General features: G+C 38.2%; 2 protein-coding genes and 1 non-coding gene across 3 annotated transcripts; 2 read left to right on the top strand and 1 right to left on the bottom strand.

Moving 5' to 3' along the window:
* Positions 1 to 968: 968 nt before the first annotated feature.
* On the top strand, positions 969 to 7,693 carry LOC120213101 (pleiotropic drug resistance protein 3-like). The gene is made up of 24 exons (XM_039211247.1): positions 969 to 1,334; positions 1,407 to 1,530; positions 1,653 to 1,735; positions 1,883 to 1,967; positions 2,074 to 2,233; positions 2,322 to 2,398; positions 2,506 to 2,559; positions 2,631 to 2,721; positions 2,812 to 3,113; positions 3,205 to 3,486; positions 3,579 to 3,892; positions 3,978 to 4,138; positions 4,230 to 4,333; positions 4,533 to 4,686; positions 4,774 to 4,914; positions 4,984 to 5,057; positions 5,154 to 5,471; positions 5,559 to 5,849; positions 5,950 to 6,033; positions 6,154 to 6,287; positions 6,417 to 6,644; positions 6,730 to 6,901; positions 7,028 to 7,282; positions 7,367 to 7,693. The coding sequence occupies exons 1-24, from the start codon at positions 982 to 984 to the stop codon at positions 7,631 to 7,633; spliced, it is 4,308 nt and encodes a 1,435-aa protein (XP_039067178.1). The 5' UTR covers positions 969 to 981; the 3' UTR covers positions 7,634 to 7,693.
* Positions 7,694 to 7,855: 162 nt separating this feature from the next.
* LOC120213102 (MATH domain and coiled-coil domain-containing protein At3g58370-like) lies at positions 7,856 to 9,435 on the bottom strand. Its single transcript, XM_039211248.1, has 6 exons — positions 9,249 to 9,435; positions 9,016 to 9,145; positions 8,755 to 8,927; positions 8,347 to 8,638; positions 8,103 to 8,269; positions 7,856 to 8,013 (listed from the first exon to the last, which is right to left on the bottom strand). The coding sequence occupies exons 1-6, from the start codon at positions 9,340 to 9,342 to the stop codon at positions 7,859 to 7,861; spliced, it is 1,011 nt and encodes a 336-aa protein (XP_039067179.1). The 5' UTR covers positions 9,343 to 9,435; the 3' UTR covers positions 7,856 to 7,858.
* Positions 9,436 to 11,861: 2,426 nt separating this feature from the next.
* TRNAG-UCC lies at positions 11,862 to 11,933 on the top strand. Its single transcript has one exon. It is a non-coding gene; the product is annotated as a tRNA-Gly (tRNA).
* The last annotated feature ends 9,513 nt before the right edge of the window (positions 11,934 to 21,446 follow it).

Raw genomic sequence — 21,446 nt, 5'->3', positions numbered from 1 at the left:
GAGGATGTCGCTACAATTAGATTTACAAGACAATTTCCTCTTTTGTATTAACCACAAAAAAATCATGTCATTATCTGATTCGAGGTATAAAATTATAAAAAAAATCGATACACAATGTAAACTTTAACTCTACAATCTTACCTATATTTGAATGCTATGGGTAGAATCCATTAAGAGATTTCAGTGGTAATAGAGAATATTGTTCTCCTTAGAGATTTCGAATTTGAGCAGGTGTGTCTATAGGACGTGTGTGAGTTAATTGTCAATTAACTAAGAAAATTCTAGACAAATATTTCCTTATCATTTCAAATTCATAAAAAAATATTGAGTATTGTATAGGTTTTAACTTTTAGAATTTAGAAATTATAATTTAGTATTTTACGGTTTAGGGTTAAAATATATAAGACTGTGAAACTAAATAATATCTCTAGAAATATTCATCATCATTGCATCAAATATTAATTCTTACCGTTTTAGTTAAATATACTACACATTATTTCAAGGATAAAATATAAATTAAATCTTCAAAAGGTATATTATTATTATTATTTGGAATAGTGATTGATTACAAGGTAATATTTGTTTAAAATTTTTATTAACCATTGATAATGTATATACGCTTTGCAGACGAAATTACTCAAACCCGTGACTTTTAGGAATGACAACACTCCACTCATCCACCGATGTTACTTCCCCTTCCCCCTACCGTACAATGTCCGAAAGCAATAAACAAAATACCCTTGCAATTTATGGCACCTTGTCTTGTGCTCTTGTTTGACTCCACTATCGGATCCATTTTCAAGACCATGATTCCTTGATGCATAAGGCTCATCGCTACACTTTTGGATGTTCCTGTCTTTGAATGTAACGTATCGTTACCTTCCACCTTTCATACTACATATGCACCTCTCCGCGTCTCTTACCGCTACGTTTGTTTTCAACCCTTTGCTTCATCGTCCCATACCGGCTGGTTCAGACGAGATGCAATCCGTGAGAATCGAGTTATCCGATGTTGGAACGAGCAACGTAAGTGAAGTGTCCAGTTTACGTTCTCTGACTTCTTATGGTTATGATGATGATGAAGGTGATGAATATGAGTCCCAATGGGCTGCGATTGAGAGGCTACCAACGTCTGAACGGATCACCACGGCTCTTTTTGATGACAAAGTGTCGGACGGAAAAGCAGACGCTATGGGGAATATCAGAAGAAAAAGACTTGTTAATGTCACCGAACTCCGACCTGTTGAGCGGCATTTTCTAGTGGAGAAGCTTGTGAAACACGTTCCGGATGATAACCTGCGTTTGTTGGAAAAACTTAGACACAGAATTGAAAGGTGACTCTTAATTAATTGCCTAGTACATTGATGAGTACTCGAATCAGATTCATAGTTTGTTTTACTTTGCAGGGTTGGGGTGCAGCTTCCTTCTGTGGAAGTGAGATATAAAAATCTGAGTGTTCAAGCTGAATGCCAGTTGGTTCATGGCAAACCCCTTCCCACGCTCTGGAATGCCATGAAAGCCGCCTTTTCCGTAAGTACCGCCGCTCGTTAATTGCATAGATTCCTGGAGCAGATCACCATTTTATAGCATTTCTACAGTATTTGTTTTCAGTTTAATCTGTTAATGCTTTCTAGTTTCTATTGTTATGACAGGGTATAGCCAATCTATTAGGCTCGAAACAAGAGGCCGAGATAAGCATCCTAAAAGACGTCAGCGGCATCGTGAAACCCGGAAGGTAGACCTATGAAATATTCATTTAATAACGAGCTACGAAGAGAGGGAGGAAACCTTGCACATCAAGCAACACAAGAGAATAAATCCTCCTGTTTTATATATTGGGACTAGGTTGACTGAAGTTCTGTTTCGATTCCCTTCCATCTAGGATGACTTTATTGCTCGGCCCTCCTGGAAGCGGCAAAAGTACATTCTTGCTTGCGCTTGCCGGGAAATTAAGCCAAACTCTCAAGGTGACATCCATGACCGAGACTACTGCACTGCATGCCACAACTTGCTGCAGCTTGATTTCTTAATTGCTAAGCTATCACAGGCTTCTTATAATTTTATTCTGCAAAGGTTTCGGGGGAAATAACTTACAACGGCTATCGACTGGACGAGTTCAATCCTCAAAAAACCTCGGCTTACATTAGCCAATATGATCTGCATACTCCAGAGATGACGGTGAGGGAGACGCTTGATTTTTCTGCTCGCTTTCAGGGTATAGGTAGCAGAGCCGGTAAGTGCCCAATATAAATGGCGATTCTAACACACGTTACATGTTTTTATTTTGTATTTTCTAATTTTTCTTTTTTATGATTATTAAGAAATCATGAAGGAAATCAGCCAAAGAGAGAAGCATGCGGGGATAGTTCCGAATCCCGACATAGATGCCTACATGAAGGTTTCTGTTTAGCATTCTATTTTATCTTCAATACTCTAATTAACGGAAGTGCTCGTCCATTCTTTAGCATAATATTTTGTGGACTAAACTGTTATCGTTTCTTACAGGCGATATCAGTTGAAGGTATGGAAAGTACCCTTCAAACAGATTATATTCTGAAGGTAATCACTAGTTTTTATTTAAAGGGAAGAATACCATCTCGAAACATGGATTCACGCCGCTTTTTCTTCAGATTCTTGGACTTGACAACTGTGATAACACAAGAGTTGGTGATGCCATTAGAAGAGGTGTCTCAGGTGGTGAAAAAAGGAGATTGACAACAGGTAGTGTATGTTTGACAGTAGACTTGCTAAATTTGTGCCATTTAGACTCGGATAGGGACAGATAGAACTGGATTTTTCTTTTAATTGCAGGAGAGATGATTGTTGGTCCAACAAAGGCTTTGTTCATGGACGAAATATCGAATGGCCTTGATAGTTCTACCAGTTTCCAGGTTGTTTCCTGTCTTCAACATTTGGTTCATCATACCGACGCTACCGCATTGATTTCACTTCTTCAACCTGCACCAGAGATCTTCGAGCTCTTCGATGATGTTATTCTGATGGCAGAAGGGAAAGTTGTGTATCACGGCCCTCGCACTTATATTTGCAAATTCTTCGAGGATTGCGGGTTTAGGTGCCTAGAAAGGAAAGGAATTGCCGACTTCATTCAGGAGGTATGCCTACTGCAACGCTCGTAGTTGTCGACGTCATTGTCTCGATATCCTCATTGGTATCTTAAGTAGTTATTCATTTTATCTGCTGCAGGTAATCTCTAGGAAAGACCAAGCACAGTATTGGTACCGTAAGGAACTACCTTACAGCTATGTTTCTGTTAATCAATTCATCCAAAAGTTTAAAGAATGTGAAATCGGCCTGAATCTAGATAAGGAACTCTCGGAGCCATTTGAAAAGACTCAAAGTGGCCGAGATTCGCTTTCCTTTAAAAGGTATTCGCTAAGTAAATGGGAACTGTTTAAAGCTTGCTCGACGAGGGAATTCCTGCTAATGAAGAGGAATGCTTTTCTGTATGTGTTCAAGTCCGTACAGGTAACTGACAACAGGTTTCATCACATCTGATCAACTTTCATGTATATCCTTCATAGCTGAAATCGTTATCGTTGGATTGTTTTCCTCTGCAGCTTCTCATGATTGGTTCAATGACTTTGTCGGTTTTCCTACGCACTCAAATGGCTGTTGACATCATCCATGTGAATTATTATGCGGGTGCTCTCTTTTTCACTATCATTATACTATTTGTTGATGCATTTCCGGAACTGAGCATGACCGTATCAAGACTCGATGTGTTCTACAAACAGAGAGAGCTTTGCTTCTATCCTGCATGGGCTTACGCAATTCCTGCAGCAATCCTAAAAGTTCCGCTTTCGTTAATGGAATCCTTTTTATTGACTGCTCTCACCTATTATAGCATCGGTTACAGCCCTGAGGTCGGAAGGTGAGATCTGCACATATGGAAACTTTGTTATACACACACATATATGTTTGTCTCATCTGAAGTATATCATGTATGCTTCTCTTAGGTTCTTTTTGCAGTTCCTTGTATGCTTCGGTCTGCACCTAACAGGAATGTCCATGTTCCGTGTAATTGCTTCATTGTCCCAAACGATAGTTGCTTCGACAACCGCTGGTACTCTTGTACTATTGACGATTACATCCTTTGGTGGCTTCATTGTCGCAGAACGTACTCTCCACCAATTCATATGTTGAAATTCATTTGCTTAGATAAGCCAATTGTTTTTCTTTACAATCTTTTTCACCTTATATGGCTGCAGCATCTATGCCTTCCTGGTTAAAATGGGGATTTTGGCTAAATCCTATGTCATATGGGGAGATAGGCTTGACATTGAACGAACTTCTTGCTCCTCGGTGGGAAAAGGTAAAACCGACTGCTCAATAAGTTGCAGTGGTTGTTGCTTGCTTCCTCTTCAACATTTTTCTTTTCAATTTCTTTCGAGAAGACACTTCTAGCTACTTACAAGTGCTGCTTTGTACATTAGAGGAGACTTATCAATGATTCATTCATTAGGCAAAAACAATGATATATTGTTTCTTAACTTGTTTAATTTTGTTCATAGGTTGAGTCCGGAAACACAAGCATTGGACAACAAACCCTAGAAAGCCGTGGATTGAACTACGATGGCTACTTTTACTGGTTATCCGTCTCAGTTTTGTTCGGATTAACAGTGCTTTTCAATGTCATTTTTACTTTGGCTTTGACTTTCTTGAAGCGTAAGTTTACTTCAACTGCTGTTGGAAGGTCCTTTTTAAAAGCAAAATTATATATTTCGGGCTAATAGATACATTGATGAAGTTCAGCTCCAGGAAAGACTCGTGCTATAGTTTCGTTCGAGAGATACTCTCAACTTCAAGGACTTGAAGAAGATAACAAAGATGAAAGTATACAGAAAGAAAGCAAAATCTTCATTGAGTCTGAAAATATTGCAGTATCTACAGAAGGTGAGAACATTGATCCCTTTAACTTGAACATTCAAATGTGTTCCGAACGTAAAATTTTGTTCCCTACAGGCAAAATGGCTTTGCCATTCCAGCCCCTAACGGTCGCATTCCGGGACGTGAAGTACTATGTGAATGTCCCTGTGGTAACAATCATAATCCTACAGCTAGTTTCATTCATGTAGATGTAAATTCTTCATATACAGTTTTAACTCCAATGAAGTTGTCAATTCTTGTTTCAGGGTTTTAAGCACAAAAGGGTGCAGCTTCTGTCGGACATTACGGGAGCATTCCAGCCTGGCATTTTGACAGCATTGATGGGTGTCAGTGGAGCAGGTAAAACAACTCTTATGGATGTTCTTTCCGGAAGGAAAACCGGGGGTACCATCGAAGGAGAGATTAGAATTGGTGGGTACCTCAAGGTTCAAAATGCATTTGCCAGAGTATCAGGCTACTGTGAGCAAACTGATATACATTCTCCCCATCTCACCGTCGAGGAATCGCTGATGTATTCCGCTTGGTTGCGTCTTCCATCTTATATCGATTCGAAAACTAAAGATGTACGGCAGGCACCTTTCTTGGTCAATACGTTAGTTGAGATAATAGTTCTTCGTTATCATTTTCTTTTCTCTTTTTCTTTCCTGCAGAACTTCATAAATGAAGTACTTGAAACCATAGAGCTCGAAGAAATCAAAGATTCGATAGTAGGCATAGCTGGAGTCAATGGGTTGTCTACCGAGCAGCGTAAGAGGCTGACTATAGCTGTAGAGCTCGTTGCCAATCCATCCATCATGTTTATGGATGAACCAACTTCGGGTCTAGATGCAAAAGCAGCAGCAATTGTTATGAGAGCGGTGAAGAACGTAGTCGAAACCGGAAGAACCGTTGTTTGCACCATCCACCAACCTAGCATTCACATATTCGAGGCATTCGACGAGGTAGAAAAATATGATACACATTTTTTCCTGTGTTGAATCCAAAAGGGACCAAAAGAAAAGAGAAACCCCTCACTTTTGTCTTGCTCTCATGGCATGGCAGTTGATCTTAATGAAAACCGGAGGGAGCATTATCTACTCTGGACCGCTCGGTCAGCAGTCCAGTCGAGTTATTGAGTACTTTCAGGTCAGTTTACTTGTGGAATTATTATGAATAATATGATGGTTCGCAGTATTATGATCTCATACAGAAAAGTAGTTCTTTTGCAAGCATATTATCGTTAATTGTTTCTATGTAATGCTTTAGAACATCCCTGGAGTGCCGAAGATTAAAGACGATTATAATCCAGCGACATGGATGTTGGAAATTACTTCTCAATCTGCAGAGGCTCAAACTGACGTAGATTTTGCTGATATTTATAAGAGATCCTCTTTGTTTCGGTACGTACAAATACAACTACAAATCCTAGACGTAGGATAAAACTGTCTCAACTGCAGTAGCCAGATTTTCGGCCACCAGCTACACTTGTTTCATAGGCTAAAACTCTTTTTTCCATCTTACTATAACAGGGAAAATCTAGAGTTGGTTAAGCAATTGAGTTCACCTCCTCCTGATTCAAAAGAACTGCGGTTTCCGAATCGATTCCCTCAGAATGGTTGGGAGCAGTTCAAAGCATGCCTGTGGAAACAGCACTTGTCATATTGGAGAAGTCCTTCGTATAATTTGACACGTTTTTTTTCCTACTCTGTCTCGTGTGTTATCTTCGGCATACTGTTCTGGCAGCGAGGGGACAAAATGTCAGTAACGCCGAACACTATGAGCTTCAGAATGGGAAATCTTCAAAAGACTGATGTAACATCCCCTTTGATGTTGTTTTTACAGAGAAAACCAACAGGACCTGTTTAATGCACTTGGTGTGATGTATGCAGCCATATTCTTCTTCGGCATAAACAGTATCTCATCGGTTTTACCATTCGTTTCGATCCAGAGATCAGTTATGTACCGGGAAATGTTTGCAGGAATGTACACTCCGTGGGCGTACTCATTTGCACAGGTTTAAACTTCTCTAAAAAATTATCTGGTTTAAACTCAAACACCAATGAAATTGCCATAGTAGACAGACAATTATGGTACAAATTCCATTTTTGTTTTGCTAACGACTCCGGTTTCGAGTTTGCAGGTCATAATTGAGATCCCATACATGCTTACTTCGGCGCTTCTATACGTGATCGTCACATATCCGATGATTGGTTATTACTGGTCAGCCAATAAAGTATTGTGGTCATTTTACACCATATGGTGTTCAGTGCTATGCTTCACCTACTTAGGAATGATGATAGTTTCAATAACACCCAATGTTCAAGTGGCTTTCATTGTGAGCTCATTTGCTACCTCCACCATGAATTTGTTCTCCGGGTATTATCTTCCAGTACCGGTAAGTAAGCCATGACTATTCGCTGCATTCGACATGTTTAAACTTAAACCGGGAAATAAAATGAAAACCAATGGCCTCTTGCAGAAAATGCCGTGCTGGTGGGTCTGGCTATGCTACTTATCCCCCACGTCTTGGTTGCTGAATGCCATATTCATGTCGCAGTATGGAGATATTGATAAAGAAATACAGGCTTTAGGAGAAACCATGACGGTTTCAGCTTTCATAGAAGATTATTTTGGTTATCATCATAAGTATCTAGGTTCGGTTGCCGTTGTTCTCATCATCTTCCCCGTTGCATTGGCTTCTCTTTTCGCCTTTTTTACTGGAAAATTGAATTTCCAAAGGAGGTAGAGACAGATCTGTCTCTGTTGCTTATATATCTGTATAAATCACTCCCTGGTATACCAATAAAGAGAGGTTTTGCATATGAAAATCATCCAAATCAATATTCATTGTCCAAGTTTTGTATTACAATAACAAGGCATGTTGTAAATTCTAAGCAATTCCAATAAAAAGTACACATGTTGTCTTGTCATAATCCGTTTCAATACGAATTCTTTCTCGTAATCGGTATATCTACAATGTACTACTGACCGCGTGGACGATCACCTCAGCTTCCACTACACAGACATCCTTCACCAGGTAGCCAGTGCCGGTACGGTGGAAATGCACCAACGAGACGAATTTCGCCCACCCACTTTCCTGGCTTGACTCGCTAAACCAGTGATTAACTGCAACACAAACCAGAGTTTTAACTTGTGATTCTGGTATGATATTCTTGATGAAAATGATTGTTACTAAATCTTTTCGGCTTTTATACCTTTTCCGGCAATGTGTCTGCTCTGCAGCTGATCCTGGATACGCAAAGTGAACTCGGCAAATATCTTAGAACCATCCGTAAGAGTGGAAGAATCATCCAAAGCCAAATACAGGGAGATATGAGTGCCTGATACATGCTGTCTTTCTTTCGGATAAAGCTGTATTTTCCTGCATTTCCGGAATGTCATATAGCAGTAGACCCCGAAAATGTGCTATATTCGTATTCGTTTTAATGGATGTAATACCATTTCTGATCACCAGAAAAGAACACATTTGACTTTAAGTATTCTGAATCTAATTTGGAAAAGTTTTCAATCCTCCAGACATGCTTGCAACTAATGGCATCTTTTACCACTGACAAGCATTCGGCTCGTCCCGGTCTTGTTTCCTTGGTAACAAACACTTCAGCTCCGAACATGCAAGTATCGTCGAGTAGGTACCCGTTGGAAACATCGTTAAACGTTCGAATTGGGATGAGCTGATCAAATCCCCATTGATGCTTCAATCTGTGAAACCGCCTGTTGTTATCCTTGGCATCTATAGGCACCACATGACAATAACAAAATCAAATCCACAGCTTCTATACATTCATACATACATACATACATTCTAAAGTTGAAATGACAAAGAAAAGCTGCATGGAATTAAAATACCATGAACTAACAAGTACTCATCCTTGCTCTGATCAAGCAAGAAAAACCGGAAAACGGCATGGACCTCCAAACCCTGTCGGAAGAGTGAACCAACATCGGCGAAAACCAAGTAGAGAGAAAGGTGCTCTTTCACATTTCGGCTTCTGTTCCCATTCGGATACAGTATCAGTTTCCTGTGAGAGCACACGAAAAAAACGACAGGCTAAGCCTACCATATAAACATATATATGCCATAATTCAGCCATTAACAATCAAAAGTACCATTTGTAGCCACCAGCTTGGAACTCTGCAGATTCATATTTTTCTATGCCGTTCTTTGCAAGTAATGAAAATGACTGTATCTTTAGCATGTAATGACAAGGAGCTGCTTCTGATATAGATTTTTCAACTTCTGCAAATTTAATTCTACTTTCATCAACAACAACAACAATATATATACATATATATATATATATATGCAGAAAGATTAGAGAAACATATGTAAGGACAGATACCTTGTACGTTGTCGGATACGTGAGAAGCCATGGCCATGGGAACAAATTTTGGGTATGAAAGAAGTTTTAGACACAGCTTAATAGTATCAAACATGGTTAGCTATATATATATATATATATATATATATGTATGTATGTGTATGTATATGATATATAGTATACGCAGAGACAGAAAGTGATTCCAAACGTAAAAAGAGATTTTTTTGAGGATTCGATTCTTAATCCTTTGCTTATAGAGGATTGTTGTGATGAATGAACAAGCATCCCTTCTCTGCTTGTTGAATGAAATATGGTTTTCATGACGAAAGAATATACCATGTTTGCTGGCTCCGCAATACGTTATTCCTTGCCAAATGATGACATTAATTTTTGTTTGGGTTAAGTTTTTTTTTGAGATAATCACGAGTTTCAATTTATTGATTGACTAATCTAGATTAAGTACAACAAAAGTTCATTAGAGGCGATCATTTCAACTCAATTTTCTCCATTCACAATACCAAGATTCGGACTCAAACAAAAATTTAATACCTAAACTAAGTTTATAACACATTTCAATACCTAAACTCAATCAGATTCGATCTATTTTCTAATTTTATAAAATTTAATTTTCTTCTTTTAAAATTAGTATATCATTTTTTTCTTAAATTTTAATATGTATTGTAATTTAAATTCAAATCTATAATACTTTAATATAAATATTAAAAAATTTGTTATCTTAAACAAAATTAAAAATATAATTATTAAATACTAAATAAAAATAACATAATATATGTGAGTTTGGATAAAAAATTAACCAAATCTCAAATCTTATTCAAACTTGAACAATATGTATATATAATATTAGTGTAAATTACACCATCCATCATCAATTATCTTCTTATTCTTATTTTGATCACTAAAATTTAAAAAATTTCAATTTAATCAATCAATTTTCAAGTTTTAATCACTCTAATTTATTTTATTAATAACTTTTATATAATATGACATTTTTATTATTATTTTATTAATATATATGTCACATGGGATTAAATAAACAATATTAAAAATTCAAGCGCAGTTTAATCGTTATATTACATTTTTTACTCATTATTTCATTGTCTTTTGCCATCCCTTCTACGTTTTAATCAAAATTCAATGAATGAGAAATAATAACATCACTGCCCGACTCCTAGATTTTTAACTAGCATCTTCTATTTCCAAAAAAAATTATATAGACTTTCTTACCAACTGGCATTTGTAGCCAAAGGTTAGGATAATTGCCTTCAAGCAACTTTCATTTTCAACGTATTTTAATTTTTTATCAATTGATAGTTGACCTCCTGCAGGAGCTACAGATGTATGATTTCAATTAATGGAATACACTTAACACTAAGACTGATGACAAGGAAGTATCCAGTTTATCACACCATATGCAGTCGGATATCGACTCCTTCGGTCCTTCTCTTTCTCAGGAACAGCTATTTAGCATCGTACAGAAATATGATTTGCGAGTAATGTTCCGTGAAAGCATCGTTTGTTTTCATGAAATCGTGCTTATCCATGAATGCTTCTTATGTTTTAGGTTTTACTTGTTGAAAAATCTTTTGCACAACAAAGAGCTTTCTGATGCAGCTAAATGGGGCTGTATGTTTGCTGACATTGAAGTTGCTGCCGAGGTTTTGACGAGCAATGTTATTCGTTGTCGAGTTCCTTCTCATGCTCCTGTACGTGTTCCATTTTATATCAAATGCAGCAACAGATTGGCCGTTAAAAGTAGAGCACAAGAGGAAATACACTTGCTAGTTCGTTTGGAGCAATTGCATGCATATTGTCTCAGGAAGTGCAAATGATTGTATACAATCTAAAGAGGAATTGATTCTTTATTTGCTAAAGCAAAAGCTTTGTGAGTGGCTGATAAACAAAGTCCACGAAGAAGGCAAAGCTTTGTAGGATGAAAAATAACACATGCTCTGTTGAGAATTGCTCATTGAAAGGGTCTGTAGCTGCTGTTAGAAAATCAGCTCATGCAGCTGCTCTAATTCAAGCTGCTTTCCGGGCTCGCTCATTCCATTTCAGACAATCGACTAAAGGAAACGATGATATGTCCCAAGTATCACTTGAACTTGTTATTCTTGGGTCTTGGAATGTGTTTGTAAATTTTAGTACTTTGATAGTTATGTTTCCCTCGGTGTTAAAATGTTAATATTGTCTTGGATAACAGTAATTCTTCATACAAGTAGAGCAGAGGGGCAGTATTTTATAATCGATTGAAGTATTCCTCAGTGCACTGCTTTGGAGGACACAATAAAGGGTGTACTGATATGTGCAAAGGTGAAAGTGTTGTGTTTGGCGGACACTGCATTTCTTATATAAGAATGTTGAAGAGAGTGCATAAAGTATACTGTGGGCATGGTTTTGTAATGATGAAGATTCACTATTTGTAAGCTCAGCTTAATTGTCATGTTACATTTTTCACTCATTATTTCATTGTCTTTGTTATCCCTTTTACGTTTAATCAAAATTCAATGAATGAGACATAATACCATTATCATCATTGCCCGACTCCTAGTCATGATTATTTTTAACTAGAATCTTATAGATCCATAAGAAAATTATAGTAATTAGCATCAACTAGCGTTTGTAGTCCAACGGTTAGGATAATTGCCTTCCAAGCAATAGATCCGGGTTCGACTCCCGGCAATCGCATTTATTTTCAACGTGTATTTTATATTCTTACTATTCAGAATTTACCGAACTATTTTATTTAACACTGTAAGCGTAAGCAGTGCATATCCCCTGGGCCATTCAGTTGAATGAGGTATGTGTCAACAGGTTTTCTCGAAGTTCTTCTATGTAACTTTTTTACTTCCCTTTGCCACGCTATACAGACACTTGATCAACAATGGCGGAAACCCAAAGTGTTCTTAAGGTCTAAGAAATCCGCTTATGGATTGGGGTCCAAGACTCAATAAGCTATTGAAGCAAGTTAAGTCCATAAGAAATGCTCATTCATCGGTACCGTTTCCATCAGGGGATGTATCTTGCCAAGATGGTGACGACCATCGTTGTTCGTTTTATCAAACAATATCAAAGGTTCGAAAAGTTTCATCTTCATGAAAATATATGGACTCAAGTCTTCTGTTGTTCTCCTTTACGTTGTCCATGTCCATGCATGGCCATGTCTTCCTCATATAATGGAGAAGACATCGAGTATTTCATGTGTCTTCATGAAGACATCAAATGATCATAATATATGCACATACATGCAATAATAAAGAACTGGAAGCCGGATAAGAAAAAGGTTTTAAAATACACCGTTGGTTTCATGCTTTGACATTGTTTTGCTGTTTTCAAGTAATGTTTTCTAAGCTTGGAACATAATATTTGCACAGTTGTTGTTAACTTGATCATAACCCTGTTAAAAGTTTTTGGTAGTGAAATCTTGTTTGAATGAAACAGGAGGTGGTGAAGAAAGTGAATAAACCATATTCACCTGTTAGCGATAGCAATGCCGTTGAAATGAATCCAAAGGAAGTGAGTTCCACCGGGTCAGCAGCAACTAACCTGGGAATGACAAGTTATAGCATCCATTATGAATGCCCGAGTGCTACAAATTTTGATTTGCTTGTTTGGGTAGAGCTTGTAAATGACATCAATAGAGATATGGGATCATCATCCTGCTTGAATGGAAATGAAATACAAGTTTTTCCATAGAAAGCTTATGTTGGTAAATCTCATATATTATATAATCAAAATTCATGGGGTTCGCCACTTGAAATGCATGTATAAAACAATTTTTTGTTCTATTCTTTGGTAAATTGTCTTCTCCTGTTCAAAAGTATTTCTGGAAAATTTATATGAAACATTATCTTTAGATTAGAACTTAAATAGCGTTAAATATATGTTTAATAAAAAAATTAAGTGGTTAAACTATACCTTTGTTCGCTTTATGTGTCAAGTATTATTCACTCAATGTAGGTGTCTAAAGAGCAAAGGAGTATGTACCTAAATACATTTTGCATCACTTTGAAACCCTGATGTCACTGTCATATCACCTTTAGACAAACCAACCATCGCTCTCATTTAGATAGGCTGTTATTAGCAAGGAAGTTGTTGCTGACTAGAACAACCTTTTACACGATAATACAATGTCTTGGAGCATATGTGGGTTGCTGTCCTCAAGAGCTTCTAAAAGACCCAATATGAAAGGTGGGGTGCAATCATAAGGGGAGTTTCAGTTCCATTTCAGTTGGACTAGTAAGCATCAGCTTGTTGAGTTCTGGTCTCATGCTTCATCTCTTTCTTGGTAAGCAAGCTTTAGAAGACAGAGCTTAAGTTTTAACTCCTTGTATTTCCTTATTTGCTCATTAGCTTCCATTTTCACAGATTCTAGTTCATCAAAATTCTGTCAAAGCAGAAACAAAATGGTTAGTTCCACTTAAAACACCCTATATCTTCACACATGACAACTGTTTAGATACATAGCACAAATGAAGTGAAAAACAATCATCATTGTCTCAAAAAATTTACATTACCGAAAACCCTATAGTTAAGTTGCGAAAGGTAGATCAAATATCTTAGATATTCAACAAGAGACATGTTGAAACAACTAAGAAAATTTTGGTAGTGGATCCCAAAGCTTCTCAGCCAAACCAGGATTCAGTTTATAAACAATGTACCATTAAACCCTTCAAAGAAAATGAAACTCTAAAGAAAATTCCTGGAAAAGACGTTGGCCCCCATATGAGATAATTGTTTTTCCCATCAAAACTGACTTTATTTTGGGGATAAGGGGAAGGAATTGTACAGAGTTCAAATCCAAGACACAGTACCAAAACTTCACTTCAACAGAAATCTTTTGCCACTGCACCACATGCTCATCAAAACCGACAATTAACAACTCAAAATTTCTATCAATGCATATTGTACTCATGTCAAGACAGAACAAATGCACTACATACCATGTGCTACAATGTAACATCAGATGGTGGTCAGGAATCAGCATAACTAATGACTCTTTATTTTTGCATCTGCATTAACTGATTAAGAAGCCTTATTTTTAAACTACGAAGGGACATGGATGACTGCCTGTTATCTTGGAACTCATTAATATTTTTTTGTGTTATTGACTTGCCATCAAAACCAGTTAGTACTATTTCGCAGCTTAGCAGGAATAACTTTCAGCAAAAAGATGGAGGCCTGGAACACTATGTTCCCGATCTTCTTCCGCTGAACCAGGTCCTACTGGTAGAACAAGACGGCAGTCATGCTCTCCTTCAACGGGATGTTCCCCTAATGGTGCTATGTTGCATGTCAGTGAGAGCTATGTTCCTGCAGTAAGTTGTACCTACTGAACATGAGCCCTGTTGTATTTGGAACTAAAATGGTTGAGAGGGTGATAAACATGCACAAACCGACACCTCCCAAGCAAGAGGATAAACATTCTCCTCATGTTAACTTGTCTGGGAATTCTTCATCACCGGATAGTTCAGGCTTCAATAAATGGCATGTTTCTGCATCGGATTTTTCTTCAGATATATAGAATCAATCAATCTCTTCCAAATTATATATCAGATTAACTTCTCGAAATACATTTCGATTCTAGTACGAGCACACTACAATAGCATGAGAACAAATGTACTTCAAGACACTAAACAAACAGCAATTCGTACTTAGTTAACCATGTTAACGACCACTTATCAATGCAATTATAGAAGTTAGTACATCTGTAATCCGGAACAATAAACTAGTTAGCCTAATCGCACATATCAGAATAACATACCTGGTGCAAGCCTGTCTGACCAATTCCCAATGTAGTGGTCCAACAAATCCAACACCTTATCGAGACCCCCATCGGATCGAACAGGCCGATCCAACGCCATTGCCTCCATAACCCTAGCCTCTCTCAATAAACTCCCTAACCCTAGCCTCTCTCAATAAACTCCCAACCACCCTTTTTCTAAGACCCTCCCCAGGTAAAAGATGAACCCTCAACATATCCCTCAAAATCATCAAGCCCTCAAGAACCAACCCACCACCACACAACCCACCAACCAGAATCCCATAGGCAGACTTGTCCACCATAGAATCACAAGGAGAGCCAGGCCTGAGCATCCATTTGTACACTTTTAAAGCATCTTTAGGCCTACCCTTTTTGAGAAAAGAAGCAATGAGCATGGTGGAAATGGGGGTCACATATGGGTGACCTCGTGGGATACTTTTGAGGAGTGAGATGGGCAGTTTCAAGTCGGGCTGGAGAGTGAGGGAGTGGATGAGAATGGAGAGTGAGAGGGAGTTGGGGTTATGGGGAGGATTAGGGAGAGTGAGTGCGACGGTGATGAGGTGGATAGCGGTGGCGAGGTGGTCGGAGAGGCAGAGGCGGGGGAGGAGGAGGTTGATGTTGTGGAGCTCTTGGTGGGTGAGAGAAGGAACATTTTGGTGTTTGGGGTTTAGGGTTTAGAAAAGTGTGGGCAAGGTTTGGAATGGTGGAAAAGGAAGGTGTAGTTGGGACATTGAAGGATTTCTCCAACTTCATCTTCCACTTGAGAGTCTTCACACTTCTTATTGCCATCATGCGATTTGGATCTGTTTGATTCACTTGTGATTTTACTCCTGCCGATTGCAACAATTCTACTGATTTTGAAGATCCAAGTTAAGGGTGCAACAATTTAATTTTTTTTTTGGATCAAAGTGTAATTTTGCTTATACTGTATTTTAAGTGTAGGGCGAATAGTTTATTTTATTTTCGGTTTGATTGATTTTGGTCATTAATTTAAAAAATAAAGGTACATGATCTCTAACGTTATCGATTCGTTCAATTTTAATCTTTAAATCCTTAAACTCCGTTTGATTTTAATCTATCAACTATATCACATATTAATTAAGGGTTAACGACGGAAAGATTTAAATCCGATAATATTAATGATCATTTACCTTCAATTTTTAAATTAATAACCAGAGTTAAAGATACCTTTGAAAAAAAGGTCTATATGAATAGTTTACCTTTAAGTATACGATCCGTCATGAACTTTAATAAAAATTTATCAACTATTCAAAACGTAATATGTGTTTGCATTTATAATTTAAAAAAAATCCCAACAGATCGCATATCACGGTGGACTCTCTCCTCCACCAAAGTTTGTCGCTAGCAATGCTGTCCACAGTTTAAAAAAAATCTAATTAGGAACTGCATCTGTCTCAATATCGATTGAGCAGTGAAGCCTCGGGAAATGCCTCACCGTGAGGAATACTCAAAAACGAATTTGAGAAAATTCAAACCAAATAGATAGTTCAGATGCTTTTCACTTGATCAAAAACGATGAAATGGATAGCCCATATTTCTTGGTGTGTGACATTGCAGTTCTACCTAATAAAACTTGGCTCGTAGACATAAAACTCATCCGGTATGAGACGAACATGGAAAAATTAGAAGGCGATAATGTAACAACCTGGAAATTTGAAAAAAAAATATAATTATAATTTGAGGTTTTAATTAAGTAAATTAGTTAAATTTAGGGACTAAATTGAAAGATTTTAAAACTGATAACTTATTTTAGAGATGAAAGAAATTCAGGGATCAAGCCCTGAATTTATCCCTGAAGTGTCGGCATTCACGCATTATAAGCGTGAAATTCATTCTGAAATCAAAATGAATTTCACAAAATTTCCTCCCTCAAAGCCCTAACTTCCAACCACGATTCCGACACCGTCCGACCTCTGATCGTCGATTTGAAAATACCACTGTGTTCATCATCGAGCGATGAATAAATCCCTTAAATTAATTGAAGTAAAACGCTGCCAAACGCCGTAAATTTTAAGTCAAAGTTTCGACTTTTTTAGCTCTATCACCGAGAAAATCTTAAATTCATCGTCGATCGCTGCTCTATTTACGACACCTCCCGCACCATCGTGTTCCTTGTGTCGTTCCGAGTCCGCCGGTGTTATCCTTGGTCTCTGTAAACGGCGGCGCGTCGGGAGGTGAAGCGGTCAAAGTTTTCGATTTGTTGAAATTGAGCTCTCCGCCGTTCATAAATTTGAATCGAGCTTTGTAAGTATCTCGAAATCGCTCAAAATAATTTTTAGAAATTTTTCCGTGAATTATAAGACACCGGAGGAGGTCCCACGCGCCGCCACTGCACGTGAGGAAGGCTCGGCCAGTGTGGAAACCGGTTTGACCTGTCCGACCCAACCCGACCTATTAACCCGACCCGACCTGTTGACCGTTGACCACCTTTGACCAAAACTTTGATCGACTTTGACCGGCCATTAAACGACCGTTAATCTTTTCCGAGTATACCTATCCTGACATTTTTTGACGTCCTGAATCTATTTTTGGGGTTCGTTTCACCAAATTCGAAGCCGAAAGTCTTCAAATTGTTAGTCAAACCCTTTGACTTTGACTTTGACCAAGAATTTAAATATCCGGAAGGTCATACTTTATGTTTTTCGACGTCTTGAATCTGATTCCAAAGTCTGTTTTGCCAAATTCTGGCCCGAAATTCCCGAATCGAGCATGTGAATCCAAAAAGACTTAGTATTTTAGTATTTTGATTATTTATTTGAGATTTGGTTAAGGAATTGATTCAGTAAAAATATTTTATGAAGGTACTCGTGTTTCACCTGAGCAATGATCAATTAGGTCCAATGTTGTCCGTTCGTTAAATCATCCCGAACTGCGTACTACGAGAATTACCCGTAGGTTTCCGTATATTATTTAAATAAAGATTAAGATTATTTATATTAGGATTCCAATATGGATTTTTCCGATTCGTAGGATCTAGCGCTGCAGCAAAGCGTGATCAACAGACTCAGTAGTAGGCTTCCTTATCTGATTTCTTAAACTGTTACAGGTGTGTTTCCTGACGGTGTTATCTTACTGTTTTAAACTATCATATGAATTGTTTCAAATTTATGATGATGTTGAATGTTATTATAACACGATACCTGTTTTCTGAATACTGGTTACCCGACACCTGATTTACCGAATTTTACTGATCTGATGTATGGTTTCTGTAATTTCTGCATATGATTTTCAAGCATGAACCATTTTCATGTTTTAATGGATTGACATTTATTTTCACCTGAATACATACATGTTTATTACTGTCAATGGGGTATTATTGAGGGAAGTATTTCAGGCTCCTCGGCTTTATGCTCATGGTAAGTCCTTACTGGTGTGCAGGTGGGTGTATGGTTCTGGGGAACCTATACATTTTGGTGATTAAAGTGATTGGATGGGAAAGTTATTATCGTAGGCTCCTCGGCTTTGTGCTCAGAGTAAGTCCTTACTGGTGTGCAGGTGGGTGTATGGTTCTTGAGAACCTACACATTTTGGTGATTGGAGTGATTAGATAGGAAAGTTATTAACGCAGGCTCCTCAGCTTTATGCTCAGGGTAAGTCCTTACTGGTGTGCAGGTGGATATATGGTTCTGGAAAATATATAAAAATAATAATAATAATCGGAGTGAGTGGATAGAAATAATGTTCATAATTTTAAATAAAACAAACTTGTTGATAAACTGATTTTATTGGAATATTTTATTAGTATGTGTTTATATACTGTTGGAAGCACACTGGGCTTTTTGGCTCATTATGTAGTTTTTACCCTTTTTCAGATAACAGCAGACTGTAAGCTAGCAAATTTGGCATCAGGGAAGATCAACTACCTATTTTGTACGAACGTATATCTCTATATGTTTTTCGGTTATGGTTTGGTGACATATATTTGCTATCGTTTTGGATATATCTGTATTATTAATATTTTGTTTTATATTATATCTAATGTATTATAAGTTGTTTAAAAAAAATCTCTGAATGGGATATGTGACCACTTAGGTTTGGGTCTAACTTACAGACCGAGTCTGGGGGGTTACATTTGGTGGTATCAGAGCCAGGTTTTAAACACTCGGACTGTATATGGGTCCTAAACTTTGGAAAAAAATGTCATATTATATTATGATTTAAAGTTTTCTCGATATCCCTGATGCTAATTTGACATATGTTTCAAATTCTTTCTGTAGAGTCTTATAGATCCAACGATGAGTACTGCTAGAGGTCGTAGGACATGACGTGGCCGTGGTCCAAGACGAGGCACTTGACCTTCTGTTACGATAGACGATCCGATGTCACCAAGTGATCCTCTTGTTCCACAAATAGATCCGACCCTTTCTCATGATGATCAGTTTACTCCTATGATAGACCCTCCCGTCACTAGAGATGAGGATACTGACATGAATGAAGACGCCATTAATAGAGCTATATTTCGTATGTTTCAGAGAGCTGCCAGAGCCCCTACTAATATGATTGCGGTTGAGATTTCAAATTCTCTGGTTGCTGCTGGTGTAGTTCCATTCGAGGGTATTACTGGTGGACCTTCGACAGACGCTGAATATTGGCTGGAAGACACATAGAGGATTATGGATAAGATGTACCTCATACCTGAGCAGAAGTTGAAGGGGGCCCTAACTATGTTGAAGAAAGAGAGCTTCAGATGGTGGCAATCAATTTTTGGTAGTATTCCGAGAAACAAGTTAACATGGGATCTTTTCAAGACGCGCTTCTAGAGCCGCTACATCGGAGAGAGATACATGCAGGAGCAACTTCAGGAGTTTCAGAATCTGGAGCAGAGTAGCATGTTTGCTATGTGTTATGAGATTGAGTTCATCCGACTGAGCCGGTATGCTCCTGGACTTGTGGACACTGAGACAAGTTGATGCTTGAGGTTCGAGAATAGACTCAGGTATGAGATCAGGAGTCGAGTCGCTACCCACTGAGAGAGGAATTTTGATGCATTGGTTGAGATAACCAAGACTACTGAGGAAACATAGCATTTGGGTATGGAGCACAAGAGAGATAGTGATCGAACTCAAACCCGATTCAGGAGGCCTTCCGGTTCTGTTGATTCTTCTGCACACCCCAGCAAGAGATGTAGGGGTACGTCTTTACAGAGAAGTGGGGCGAGTATCAGGCCTGTGGCATCCGGTTCTTCAGCTGTACATTCTTCTAGACATGGTGATTCTTCTGGGTGGTAACCTTTGCAGTTATGTGATTATTGTGGGAGACGACATCCTGGAGAATGCTGGAAGAAATTAGGTACATGTTTTAGATGTGGTTCTCGTGACCATTTCATGAAGGATTGTCCAAGGCCAATTACAACAGTTCAGACGCCAGCTCGTACTCTCACACGTACTCAGAGTACGGTTCAGACTCCAGCAGTGAGTCGTAATCAAAATAGAGTACCAGAATCAGCTAGTAGAGGTCGAGCATCTCAGAGTAGGGGTCCAATCAGATCTGAGGCCAGACAACCTGTATTGGTTTACACTGCTAGACTTCGACAGGATTGTGATGGGCCTAATGTGACTGCATGTACTGTTATTATTCATTCAGTTTCCCTACTTTGCATTGTTTGATAGTGTTTCTACCAATTCCTATGTATCACATTCCGTTTCTGAGGGTCTAAATATTCCTGTTGAGAATACTGAGCATTTGGTGATAGTTCAAAGTCCCTTGGGCAAGTCCATCGTGTTGGATCGTATTTTTAGAAAGTGTCCTATAGAGATCAATGTGGAGATTTTTCTGACTGACCTGATGGAGTTACCTTTGGAAGAGTTTGATTTGATTCTTGGTGTAGATTGGTTGGACAAAAATCAAGTAAATATTGATTTTGAGACCAAGAGAGCTGTTCTGAAGACCCCAGATAATCGAAAGATTGTAATGATCGGGGAACGCCGTGGATTTCTGACGAATGTTGTGTCAGCTTTGGTAGTTGAGAAGATGATCATGAAAGGTTCTGAGGCATTTCTTGCTTATATATTGGATACCAGGAGTTCTCAATCTGATATTGAAGGCATCTGGATTGTCAAGGAATTTTCTGATGTTTTTCCCGAGGAGTTGCCTGGATTACCGCCAGATAAAGAGGTTGAGTTTGAAATTGAAGTATATTCTGGTTCCACTCCGGTTTCAATGGCTCCTTGTCGTATGGCCCCAAAGGAGCTTAAGGAACTAAAAGTCCAACTTCAGGAGTTGTTGGACAGGGGATTTATCCGACCCAGTGTATCACCGTGGGGAGCCCCAGTTCTCTTTATCAAGAAGAAATATGGGACATTGAGACTCTGTATTGATTATAGGAAACTGAACAAACTCACGATTAAAAACAAATATCCTCTGCCCAGGATCGATTATCTATTTGACCAATTTCGAGGGGCTTTTATCTTTTCAAA

The sequence above is a fragment of the Hibiscus syriacus genome, unplaced genomic scaffold (genome assembly GCF_006381635.1).
Source record: "Hibiscus syriacus cultivar Baekdansim isolate YM2019G1 unplaced genomic scaffold, ASM638163v2 tig00110020_pilon, whole genome shotgun sequence".
NCBI lineage: Eukaryota > Viridiplantae > Streptophyta > Magnoliopsida > Malvales > Malvaceae > Hibiscus > Hibiscus syriacus.
The sequence above is the reverse complement of the archived record's forward strand: the minus strand, read 5'-3'. Positions and strand labels throughout refer to the sequence as shown.

Excerpts from the sequence above, each read along its gene's own strand:
- LOC120213101 (XM_039211247.1), top strand. The coding sequence starts at position 982 with ATGCAATCCGTGAGAATCGAGTTATCCGATGTTGGAACGAGCAACGTA. Across the intron at positions 4,139-4,229 it reads TGGCTTCATTGTCGCAGAAC|CATCTATGCCTTCCTGGTTA; the intron begins GTACTCTCCACC and ends ATATGGCTGCAG. Across the intron at positions 5,472-5,558 it reads TCGATTCGAAAACTAAAGAT|AACTTCATAAATGAAGTACT; the intron begins GTACGGCAGGCA and ends TCTTTCCTGCAG.
- LOC120213102 (XM_039211248.1), bottom strand. The coding sequence starts at position 9,342 with ATGTTTGATACTATTAAGCTGTGTCTAAAACTTCTTTCATACCCAAAA. Across the intron at positions 8,270-8,346 it reads TTTTCTGGTGATCAGAAATG|GAAAATACAGCTTTATCCGA; the intron begins GTATTACATCCA and ends CCGGAAATGCAG. Across the intron at positions 8,014-8,102 it reads CAGACACATTGCCGGAAAAG|TTAATCACTGGTTTAGCGAG; the intron begins GTATAAAAGCCG and ends TTTGTGTTGCAG.